Genomic DNA, 12,612 nt, shown 5'->3' on the forward strand with positions numbered 1-12,612 from the left:
ACTGTCTGTCCTGGCTCAGTTAGTTCTGCAGTACTAGACTGTCTGTCCTGGCTCAGTTAGTTCTGCAGTACCTGACTGTCTGTCCTAGCTCAGTTAGTTCTGCAGTACCTGACTGTCTGTCCTGGCTCAGTTAGTTCTGCAGTACTAGACTGTCTGTCCTAGTTCAGTTAGTTCTGCAGTACTAGACTGTCTGTCCTAGCTCAGTTAGTTCTGCAGTACTAGACTGTCTGTCCTAGCTCAGTTAGTTCTGCAGTACTAGACTGTCTGTCCTAGTTCAGTTAGTTCTGCAGTACTAGACTGTCTGTCCTAGCTCAGTTAGTTCTGCAGTACTAGACTGTCTGTCCTAGCTCAGTTAGTTCTGCAGTACTAGACTGTCTGTCCTAGCTCAGTTAGTTCTGCAGTACTAGACTGTCTGTCCTAGCTCAGTTAGTTCTGCAGTACCTGACTGTCTGTCCTAGCTCAGTTAGTTCTGCAGTACTAGACTGTCTGTCCTAGCTCAGTTAGTTCTGCAGTACTAGACTGTCTGTCCTAGCTCAGTTAGTTCTGCAGTACTAGACTGTCTGTCCTGGCTCAGTTAGTTCTGCAGTACTAGACTGTCTGTCCTGGCTCAGTTAGTTCTGCAGTACTAGACTGTCTGTCCTAGCTCAGTTAGTTCTGCAGTACTAGACTGTCTGTCCTAGCTCAGTTAGTTCTGCAGTACCTGACTGTCTGTCCTAGCTCAGTTAGTTCTGCAGTACTAGACTGTCTGTCCTAGCTCAGTTAGTTCTGCAGTACCTGACTGTCTGTCCTAGCTCAGTTAGTTCTGCAGTACCTGACTGTCTGTCCTAGCTCAGTTAGTTCTGCAGTACTAGACTGTCTGTCCTAGCTCAGTTAGTTCTGCAGTACCTGACTGTCTGTCCTAGCTCAGTTAGTTCTGCAGTACTAGACTGTCTGTCCTGGCTCAGTTAGTTCTGCAGTACTAGACTGTCTGTCCTAGCTCAGTTAGTTCTGCAGTACTAGACTGTCTGTCCTAGCTCAGTTAGTTCTGCAGTACCTGACTGTCTGTCCTAGCTCAGTTAGTTCTGCAGTACTAGACTGTCTGTCCTGGCTCAGTTAGTTCTGCAGTACTAGACTGTCTGTCCTAGCTCAGTTAGTTCTGCAGTACTAGACTGTCTGTCCTAGCTCAGTTAGTTCTGCAATACTAGACTGTCCTAGCTCAGTCGCTGAATCAATGAACTCTACCTTTTAACATTGTGTCTTCACAGTGTTGAGGAGAGGGACAGTGGACCCCTGGATAAAGGGGAGGTTTTGTATCAGTGTTGAGGAGAGGGACAGTGGACTCCTGGTTAAAGGGGAGGTTTTGTATCAGTGTTGAGGAGAGGGACAGTGGACCCCTGGTTAAAGGGGAGGTTTTGTATCAGTGCTGAGGAGAGGGACAGTGGACCCCTGGATAAAGGGGAGGTTTTGTATCAGTGTTGAGCAGAGGGACAGTGGACCCCTGGATAAAGGGGAGGTTTTGTATCAGTGTTGAGGAGAGGGACAGTGGACCCCTGGTTAAAGGGGAGGTTTTGTATCAGTGTTGAGGAGAGGGACAGGGGAGGTTTTGTATCAGTGTTGAGGAGAGGGACAGTGGACCCCTGGTTAAAGGGGAGGTTTTGTATCAGTGTTGAGGAGAGGGACAGTGGACCCCTGGTTAAAGGGGAGGTTTTGTATCAGTGTTGAGGAGAGTAGAGGGACAGTGGACCCCTGGTTAAAGGGGAGGTTTTGTATCAGTGTTGAGGAGAGGGACAGTGGACCCCTGGTTAAAGGGGAGGTTTTGTATCATTGTGTTACTGTGTCCCTGTAGATGTCCTTTCTGGACCATCGCGGTCTGAGACACAGCAGTCCTAAGGTCCGTAGCAGAGTGGCCTACCTCTTCTCACGGTTCGTCAAGACACTGCAGTAAGTCCAGCTGTACCGTCACTAAGCACGCGTTACCCTGTGTTCCCAATGGGCCCCTATTCCCTATATAGTACACTACTTTAGACCAGAGTCCTATTCCCTATATAGTGCACTACTTTAGACCAGGGCCCTATTCCCTATATAGTACACTACTTTAGACCAGGGCCCCTATTCCCTATATAGTGCACTACTTTAGACCAGGGCCCTATTCCCTATGTAGTGCATTACTTTAGATCAGGGCCCTATTCCCTATATAGTACACTACTTTAGACCAGAGCCCTATTCCCTATATAGTGCACTACTTTAGACCAGAGCCCTATTCCCTATATAGTGCACTACTTTAGACCAGAGCTCTATGGGTCCTTGTTGTAGATTATAGGGTACCTGTTGGACCAGTATTATCAGCAGACTGGTTGGACCCTGTCCTGGTAGTCAACACCAGATCACCAGAAAGCAGGACATGTCGTTATATATTATATAGTTCTAGAAGGTTCTTTGTGATTGACCCCAACCCTGTCCTCTGTTTACAGTAATAATTCTAGAAGGTTCTTTGTGTTTGACCCCAACCCTGTCCTCTGTTTACAGTAATAAGTCTAGAAGGTTCTTTGTGTTTGACCCCAACCCTGTCCTCTGTTTACAGTAATAGTTCTAGAAGGTTCTTTGTGATTGACCCTAACCCTGTCCTCTGTTTACAGTAATAGTTCTAGAAGGTTCTTTGTGATTGACCCCAACCCTGTCCTCTGTTTACAGTAATAGTTCTAGAAGGTTCTTTGTGATTGACCCTAACCCTGTCCTCTGTTTACAGTAATAGTTCTAGAAGGTTCTTTGTGATTGACCCTAACCCTGTCCTCTGTTTACAGTAATAGTTCTAGAAGGTTATTTGTGATTGACCCTAACCCTGTCCTCTGTTTACTCTGTTGCCAGTAAACACATGAACTCCTTCATTGAAGACATCCTGTCCAGGATACAGGACCTGCTGGAGCTAGCTCCTCCTGTAAGTTACCTCTCACACATTACCCTCCACACATTACACTTTACAGACCTGCTGGAGCTCCTCCTGTAAGTTACCTCTCCCCTCATATACATTGCCCTCTACACATTACCCTCTACAGACCAGCTGGAGCTCATCCTGTAAGTTACCTCTCCCCTCATATACATTACCCTCTACAGACCAGCTGAGCTAGCACCTCCTGTAAGTTACCTCTCCCCTCATATACATTACCCTCCACACATTACCCTCTATAGACCTGCTGAGCTAGCACCTCCTGTAAGTTAACCCTCCCCTCATATACATTACCCTCTACAGTATCTCTCTTCACTGACCTACATTACCATCAACAGCATCTCTCCAATGACTTACCCTCCATACATTACCCTCCCTCTGTACTGACCTACCTTACCCTCCATACATTACCCTCACTCTGTACTGACTTTCATTACCTTCCATACATTACCCTCCATACATTACCCTCCCTCTGTACTGACCTACCTTACCCTCCATACATTACCCTCCCTCTGTACTGACTTACCCTCCATACATTACCCTCCCTCTGTACTGACCTACCTTACCCTCCATACATTACCCTCACTCTGTACTGACCTTCATTACCTTCCATACATTACCTTCCATACATTACCCTCCCTCTGTACTGATCTTCATTACCTTCCATACATTACCCTCCCTCTGTACTGGCCTTCATTACCTTCCATACATTACCCTCCCCCTTGACTGACCTTCATTACCTTCCATACATTACCCTCCCTCTGTACTTGTCTTCATTACCTTCCATACATTACCCTCCCCCTTGACTGACTTTCATTCCCATCCATACATTACCCTCACTCTGTACTGACCTTCATTACCTTCCATACATTACCTTCCATACATTACCCTCCCTCTGTACTGATCTTCATTACCTTCCATACATTACCCTCCCTCTGTACTGGCCTTCATTACCTTCCATACATTACCCTCCCTCTGTACTGACCTACCTTACCTTACCTTACCTACCATACATTACCCTCCCTCTGCACTGACCTTCATTCCCCTCCCTCTGCACTGACCTTCATTCCCCTCCATACATTACCCTCCCTCTGTACTGACCTACCTTACCCTCCATACATTACCCCCCCTGTACTGACCTACCTTACCCTCCATACATTACCCTCCCTCTGTACTGACCTACCTTACCCTCCATACATTACTGACCTTCATTCTCCTCCATACATTACCCTCCCTCTGTACTGACCTACCTTACCCTCCATACATTACCCTCCCCCTGTACTGACCTACCTTACCTTACCTTACCTACCATACATTCCCCTCCCTCTGCACTGACCTTCATTCCCCTCCCTCTGCACTGACCTTCATTCCCCTCCATACATTACCTTCCCTCTGTACTGACCTACCTTACCCTCCATACATTCCCCTCCCTCTGTACTGACCTACCTTACCCTCCATACATTACCATCCCTCCCTCTGTACTGACCTACCTTACCCTCCATACATTACCCTCCCTCTGTACTGACCTACCTTACCCTCCATACATTACTGACCTTCATTCCCCTCCATACATTACCTTCCCTCTGTACTGACCTACCTTACCCTCCATTCATTCCCCTCCCTCTGTACTGACCTACCTTACCCTCCATACATTACCATCCCTCCCTCTGTACTGACCTACCTTACCCTCCATACATTACCCTCCCTCTGTACTGACCTACCTTACCCTCCATACATTACTGACCTTCATTCCCCTCCATACATTACCCCCCCTGTACTGACCTTCATTCCCCTCCATACATTACCCTCCCTCTGTACTGACCTACCTTACCCCCCCTCTGTACTGACCTACCTTACCCTCCCTCTGTACTGACCTACCTTACCCTCCATACATTACCCCCCCTGTACTGACCTTCCTTCCCCTCCCCATATGTGCCTCAGGAGAACGGTTTCCCTGCGCTGCTGACCAGCGATGACCAGCTGTTTATATTTGAGACGGCGGGGGTGTTGATCGTCCACGGAGAGAGTCCCGCGGAGAGGAAGCAGGCGCTGATGAGATCCCTGCTGACCCCGCTGACCGACGCCTTCCGTCTGCTGCTGGCCAAACTGGCCTCTGAGAGGGAGGAGGAGAGGCAGGCTGCGCTGGCCGACTGTCTCAGTCACGCTGTTGGCTTCGCTAGGTAAATATCCAAACACTGACCCTGATGTACAAACACTGACCCTGATATACAAACACTGACCCTGATATACAAACACTGACCCTGATATACAAACACTGACCCTGATATACAAACACTGACCCTGATATACAAACACTGACCCTGATGTACAAACACTGACCCTGATGTACAAACACTGACCCTGATGTACAAACACTGACCCTGATGTACAAACACTGACCCTGATATACAAACACTGACCCTGATATACAAACACCACCCCCTGATATCCAAACACCACCCCCTGATATCTAAGTCCTAGTAACACTGAGCCCTTGGAACACTATGCCCTAGTAACACTATGCCCTAGGAACACTGAGCCCTAGGAACACTAAGCCCTAGGAACACTAAGCCCTAGGAACACTAAGCCCTAGGAACACTAAGCCCTAGTAACACTAAGCCCTAGGAACACTATGCCCTAGGAACACTAAGCCCTAGGAACACTAAGCCCTAGTAACACTATGCCCTAGGAACACTGAGCCCTAGGAACACTAAGCCCTAGGAACACTATGCCCTAGTAACACTAAGCCCTAGTAACACTAAGCCCTAGTAACACTAAGCCCTAGGAACACTAAGCCCTAGTAACACTAAGCCCTAGGAACACTATGCCCTAGGAACACTATGCCCTAGGAACACTGAGCCCTAGGAACACTAAGCCCTAGTAACACTAAGCCCTAGGAACACTAAGCCCTAGGAACACTAAGCCCTAGGAACACTAAGCCCTAGGAACACTATGCCCTAGGAACACTGAGCCCTAGGAACACTAAGCCCTAGGAACACTAAGCCCTAGGAACACTAAGCCCTAGTAACACTAAGCCCTAGTAACACTGGGCCCTAGGAACACTAAGCCCTAGGAACACTAAGCCCTAGGAACACTAAGCCCTAGGAACACTAAGCCCTAGGAACACTAAGCCCTAGTAACACTATGCCCTAGGAACACTATGCCCTAGGAACACTATGCCCTAGGAACACTAAGCCCTAGGAACACTAAGCCCTAGGAACACTAAGCCCTAGGAACACTAAGCCCTAGGAACACTAAGCCCTAGGAACACTATGCCCTAGGAACACTGAGCCCTAGGAACACTAAGCCCTAGGAACACTATGCCCTAGTAACACTATGCCCTAGTAACACTGGGCCCTAGGAACACTAAGCCCTAGGAACACTAAGCCCTAGTAACACTATGCCCTAGGAACACTGAGCCCTAGGAACACTAAGCCCTAGGAGCACTAAGCCCTAGGAACACTAAGCCCTAGGAACACTAAGCCCTAGTAACACTAAGCCCTAGGAACACTGAGCCCTAGGAACACTGAGCCCTAGGAACACTAAGCCCTAGGAACACTAAGCCCTAGTAACACTAAGCCCTAGGAACACTAAGCCCTAGGAACACTAAGCCCTAGTAACACTAAGCCCTAGTAACACTAAGCCCTAGTAACACTGAGCCCTAGGAACACTGAGCCCTAGGAACACTGAGCCCTAGGAACACTGAGCCCTAGGAGCACTGAGCCCTAGGAACACTAAGCCCTAGGAACACTAAGCCCTAGTAACACTAAGCCCTAGTAACACTAAGCCCTAGTAACACTGAGCCCTAGTAACACTGAGCCCTAGTGACACTGAGCCCTAGTAACACTATGCCCTAGGAACACTATGCCCTAGGAACACTGAGCCCTAGTAACACTGAGCCCTAGTAACACTGAGCCCTAGTAACACTGAGCCCTAGTAACACTGAGCCCTAGTAACACTGAGCCCTAGTAACACTGAGCCCTAGGAACACTATGCCCTAGGAACACTGAGCCCTAGTAACACTGAGCCCTAGTAACACTGAGCCCTAGTAACACTGAGCCCTAGTAACACTGAGCCCTAGTAACACTGAGCCCTAGTAACACTGAGCCCTAGTAACACTGAGCCCTAGGAACACTATGCCCTAGGAACACTGAGCCCTAGTAACACTGAGCCCTAGTAACACTGAGCCCTAGTAACACTGAGCCCTAGTAACACTGAGCCCTAGTAACACTGAGCCCTAGTAACACTGAGCCCTAGTAACACTGAGCCCTAGTAACACTGAGCCCTAGTAACACTGAGCCCTAGTAACACTAAGCCTTAACCCCCAACTGCAACATTTGGTTATAAGTAAGGCCCAGTGGCCAGCGGTCTAAGGCACTGCATCGCAGCGCTAGAGGCGTCACTACTGACCCGGGTTTGATCCCAGGCTGTGTCGCAGCCGGCCCGCGACCGAGAGACCCATGAGGCGGCACACAATTGTCCCAGCATCGTCCGGGTTGGGCTATTCTGGTATTTTATTAGGATCCACATTAGCTGTTGCAAAAGCAGCAGCTACTCTTCCTGGGGTTCCACACAGAACCCAGAGCACAGAACCCAGAGCACAGAACCCAGAGCACAGAACCCAGAGCACAGAACCCAGAGCACAGGACCCAGAGCACAGGACCCAGAGCACAGGACCCAGAGCACAGAACCCAGAGCACAGAACACAGCACAGAACACAGAGCACAGAGCACAGAACCCAGAGCACAGGACCCAGAGCACAGAATCCAGAGCACAGAACCCAGAGCACAGAACCCAGAGCACAGAACCCAGAGCACAGGACCCAGAGCACAGGACCCAGAGCACAGGACCCAGAGCACAGGACCCAGAGCACAGAACCCAGAGCACAGGACCCAGAGCACAGAACCCAGAGCACAGGACCCAGAACACAGAACCCAGAGCACAGAACCCAGAGCACAGGACCCAGAGCACAGGACCCAGAGCACAGAACCCAGAACACAGAACCCAGAGCACAGAACCCAGAGCACAGAACCCAGAGCACAGAACCCAGAGCACAGAACCCAGAACACAGAGCACAGAACCCAGAGCACAGAACACAGAACCCAGAACACTGGGGTCGACATGAAACATAATACAGAACATCAATAGACAAGAACAGCTCAAGGACAGAACTCCATACATGTTTAAAGGCACACGTATCCTACATATCAGTACATACATACAGACTATCTAGGTCCAATAGGGGAGAGGCGTTGTGCCACCAGGTGTTGCTTTATCTGCCCTCATATCAATACATACAGACTATCTAGGTCCAATAGGGGAGAGGCGTTGTGCCACCAGGTGTTGCTTTATCTGCCCTCATATCAATACATACAGACTATCTAGGTCCAATAGGGGAGAGGCGTTGTGCCACCAGGTGATGCTGTATCTGCCCTCATATCAATACATACAGACTATCTAGGTCCAATAGGGGAGAGGCGTTGTGCCACCAGGTGTTGCTGTATCTGCCCTCATATCAATACATACAGACTATCTAGGTCCAATAGGGGAGAGGCGTTGTGCCACCAGGTGATGCTGTATCTGCCCTCATATCAATACATACAGACTATCTAGGTCCAATAGGGGAGAGGCGTTGTGCCACCAGGTGTTGCTGTATCTGCCCTCATATCAATACATACAGACTATCTAGGTCCAATAGGGGAGAGGCGTTGTGCCACCAGGTGTTGCTGTATCTGCCCTCATATCAATACATACAGACTATCTAGGTCCAATAGGGGAGAGGCGTTGTGCCACCAGGTGTTGCTGTATCTGCCCTCATATCAATACATACAGACTATCTAGGTCCAATAGGGGAGAGGCGTTGTGCCGTGAGGCGTTGCTGTATCTGCCCTCATATCAATACATACAGACTATCTAGGTCCAATAGGGGAGAGGCGTTGTGCCACCAGGTGTTGCTGTATCTGCCCTCATATCAATACATACAGACTATCTAGGTCCAATAGGGGAGAGTTGTTGTGCCGTGAGGTGTTGCTGTATCTGCCCTCATATCAATACATACAGACTATCTAGGTCCAATAGGGGAGAGGCGTTGTGCCACCAGGTGTTGCTGTATCTGCCCTCATATCAATACATACAGACTATCTAGGTCCAATAGAGGAGAGGCATTGTGCCACCAGGTGTTGCTGTATCTACCCTCATATCAATACATACAGACTATCTAGGTCCAATAGAGGAGAGGCGTTGTGCCACCAGGTGTTGCTGTATCTGCCCTCATATCAATACATACAGACTATCTAGGTCCAATAGGGGAGAGGCGTTGTGCCGTGAGGTGTTGCTGTATCTGCCCTCATATCAATACATACAGACTATCTAGGTCCAATAGGGGAGAGGCGTTGTGCCACCAGGTGATGCTGTATCTACCCTCATATCAATACACACAGACTATCTAGGTCCAATAGAGGAGAGGCGTTGTGCCACCAGGTGTTGCTGTATCTGCCCTCATATCAATACATACAGACTATCTAGGTCCAATAGAGGAGAGGCGTTGCTTTATCTGCCCTCATATCAATACATACAGACTATCTAGGTCCAATAGGGGAGAGGCGTTGTGCCACTTTATCTGCCCTCATATCAATACATACAGACTATCTAGGTCCAATAGAGGAGAGGCGTTGTGCCACCAGGTGATGCTGTATCTGCCCTCATATCAATACATACAGACTATCTAGGTCCAATAGGGGAGAGGCGTTGCTTTATCTGCCCTCATATCAATACATACAGACTATCTAGGTCCAATAGAGGAGAGGCGTTGCTTTATCTGCCCTCATATCAATACATACAGACTATCTAGGTCCAATAGAGGAGAGGCGTTGTGCCACCAGGTGTTGCTGTATCTGCCCTCATATCAATACATACAGACTATCTAGGTCCAATAGGGGAGAGGCGTTGTGCCACTTTATCTGCCCTCATATCAATACATACAGACTATCTAGGTCCAATAGAGGAGAGGCATTGTGCCACCAGGTGATGCTGTATCTGCCCTCATATCAATACATACAGACTATCTAGGTCCAATAGGGGAGAGGCGTTGCTTTATCTGCCCTCATATCAATACATACAGACTATCTAGGTCCAATAGAGGAGAGGCGTTGTGCCACCAGGTGTTGCTGTATCTGCCCTCATATCAATACATACAGACTATCTGGGTCCAATAGAGGAGAGGCGTTGTGCCACCAGGTGATGCTGTATCTGCCCTCATATCAATACATACAGACTATCTAGGTCCAATAGGGGAGAGGCGTTGTGCCACCAGGTGATGCTGTATCTGCCCTCATATCAATACATACAGACTATCTAGGTCCAATAGAGGAGAGGCGTTGTGCCACCAGGTGATGCTGTATCTGCCCTCATATCAATACATACAGACTATCTAGGTCCAATAGAGGCGAGGCGTTGCTTTATCTGCCCTCATATCAATACATACAGACTATCTAGGTCCAATAGAGGAGAGGCGTTGTGCCACCAGGTGTTGCTGTATCTGCCCTCATATCAATACATACAGACTATCTAGGTCCAATAGGGGAGAGGCGTTGTGCCACCAGGTGTTGCTGTATCTGCCCTCATATCAATACATACAGACTATCTAGGTCCAATAGGGGAGAGGCGTTGTGCCACCAGGCGTTGCTTTATCTGCCCTCATATCAATACATACAGACTATCTAGGTCCAATAGGGGCGAGGTGTTGTGCCACTTTATCTGCCCTCATATCAATACATACAGACTATCTAGGTCCAATAGGGGCGAGGTGTTGTGCCACTTTATCTGCCCTCATATCAATACATACAGACTATCTAGGTCCAATAGGGGAGAGGCGTTGTGCCACCAGGTGTTGCTGTATCTGCCCTCATATCAATACATACAGACTATCTAGGTCCAATAGGGGAGAGGCGTTGCTTTATCTGCCCTCATATCAATACATACAGACTATCTAGGTCCAATAGGGGAGAGGCGTTGTGCCACCAGGTGTTGCTGTATCTGCCCTCATATCAATACATACAGACTATCTAGGTCCAATAGGGGAGAGGCGTTGTGCCACTTTATCTGCCCTCATATCAATACATACAGACTATCTAGGTCCAATAGAGGAGAGGCGTTGTGCCACTTTATCTGCCCTCATATCAATACATACAGACTATCTAGGTCCAATAGAGGAGAGGCGTTGTGCCACCAGGTGTTGCTGTATCTGCCCTCATATCAATACATACAGACTATCTGGGTCCAATAGGGGAGAGGCGTTGCTTTATCTGCCCTCATATCAATACATACAGACTATCTAGGTCCAATAGAGGAGAGGCGTTGTGCCACCAGGTGTTGCTGTATCTGCCCTCATATCAATACATACAGACTATCTAGGTCCAATAGGGGAGAGGCGTTGTGCCACCAGGTGTTGCTGTATCTGCCCTCATATCAATACATACAGACTATCTAGGTCCAATAGAGGAGAGGCGTTGTGCCACTTTATCTGCCCTCATATCAATACATACAGACTATCTAGGTCCAATAGAGGAGAGGCGTTGCTTTATCTGCCCTCATATCAATACATACAGACTATCTAGGTCCAATAGGGGAGAGGCGTTGTGCCACTTTATCTGCCCTCATATCAATACATACAGACTATCTAGGTCCAATAGAGGAGAGGCGTTGTGCCACCAGGTGATGCTGTATCTGCCCTCATATCAATACATACAGACTATCTAGGTCCAATAGAGGAGAGGCGTTGTGCCACCAGGTGATGCTGTATCTGCCCTCATATCAATACATACAGACTATCTAGGTCCAATAGAGGAGAGGCGTTGTGCCACCAGGTGATGCTGTATCTGCCCTCATATCAATACATACAGACTATCTAGGTCCAATAGAGGAGAGGCGTTGTGCCACTTTATCTGCCCTCATATCAATACATACAGACTATCTAGGTCCAATAGGGGAGAGGTGTTGTGCCACCAGGTGATGCTGTATCTGCCCTCATATCAATACATACAGACTATCTAGGTCCAATAGGGGAGAGGCGTTGTGCCACCAGGTGATGCTGTATCTGCCCTCATATCAATACATACAGACTATCTAGGTCCAATAGAGGAGAGGCGTTGTGCCACCAGGTGATGCTGTATCTGCCCTCATATCAATACATACAGACTATCTAGGTCCAATAGAGGCGAGGCGTTGCTTTATCTGCCCTCATATCAATACATACAGACTATCTAGGTCCAATAGAGGAGAGGCGTTGTGCCACCAGGTGTTGCTGTATCTGCCCTCATATCAATACATACAGACTATCTAGGTCCAATAGGGGCGAGGTGTTGTGCCACTTTATCTGCCCTCATATCAATACATACAGACTATCTAGGTCCAATAGGGGCGAGGTGTTGTGCCACTTTATCTGCCCTCATATCAATACATACAGACTATCTAGGTCCAATAGGGGAGAGGCGTTGTGCCACCAGGTGTTGCTGTATCTGCCCTCATATCAATACATACAGACTATCTAGGTCCAATAGGGGAGAGGCGTTGCTTTATCTGCCCTCATATCAATACATACAGACTATCTAGGTCCAATAGGGGAGAGGCGTTGTGCCACCAGGTGTTGCTGTATCTGCCCTCATATCAATACATACAGACTATCTAGGTCC

At 48.3% G+C, this 12,612-nt stretch overlaps 1 protein-coding gene across 3 annotated transcripts in view; it reads left to right on the forward strand.

Moving 5' to 3' along the window:
- LOC139379633 (exportin-T-like) overlaps positions 1–12,612 on the forward strand; it is a 63,799-nt gene that overhangs the window by 26,955 nt on the left and 24,232 nt on the right. For all 3 annotated transcript variants that reach the window (XM_071122438.1, XM_071122439.1, XM_071122437.1), the window contains 3 exons: positions 1,826–1,920; positions 2,845–2,914; positions 4,865–5,103. In XM_071122438.1, the coding sequence (XP_070978539.1) occupies positions 1,826–1,920; positions 2,845–2,914; positions 4,865–5,103 (404 nt within the window). The remainder of the gene's footprint in view (positions 1–1,825; positions 1,921–2,844; positions 2,915–4,864; positions 5,104–12,612) is intronic.

The sequence above is a fragment of the Oncorhynchus clarkii genome, chromosome 21 (assembly GCF_045791955.1).
Source record: "Oncorhynchus clarkii lewisi isolate Uvic-CL-2024 chromosome 21, UVic_Ocla_1.0, whole genome shotgun sequence".
NCBI lineage: Eukaryota > Metazoa > Chordata > Actinopteri > Salmoniformes > Salmonidae > Oncorhynchus > Oncorhynchus clarkii.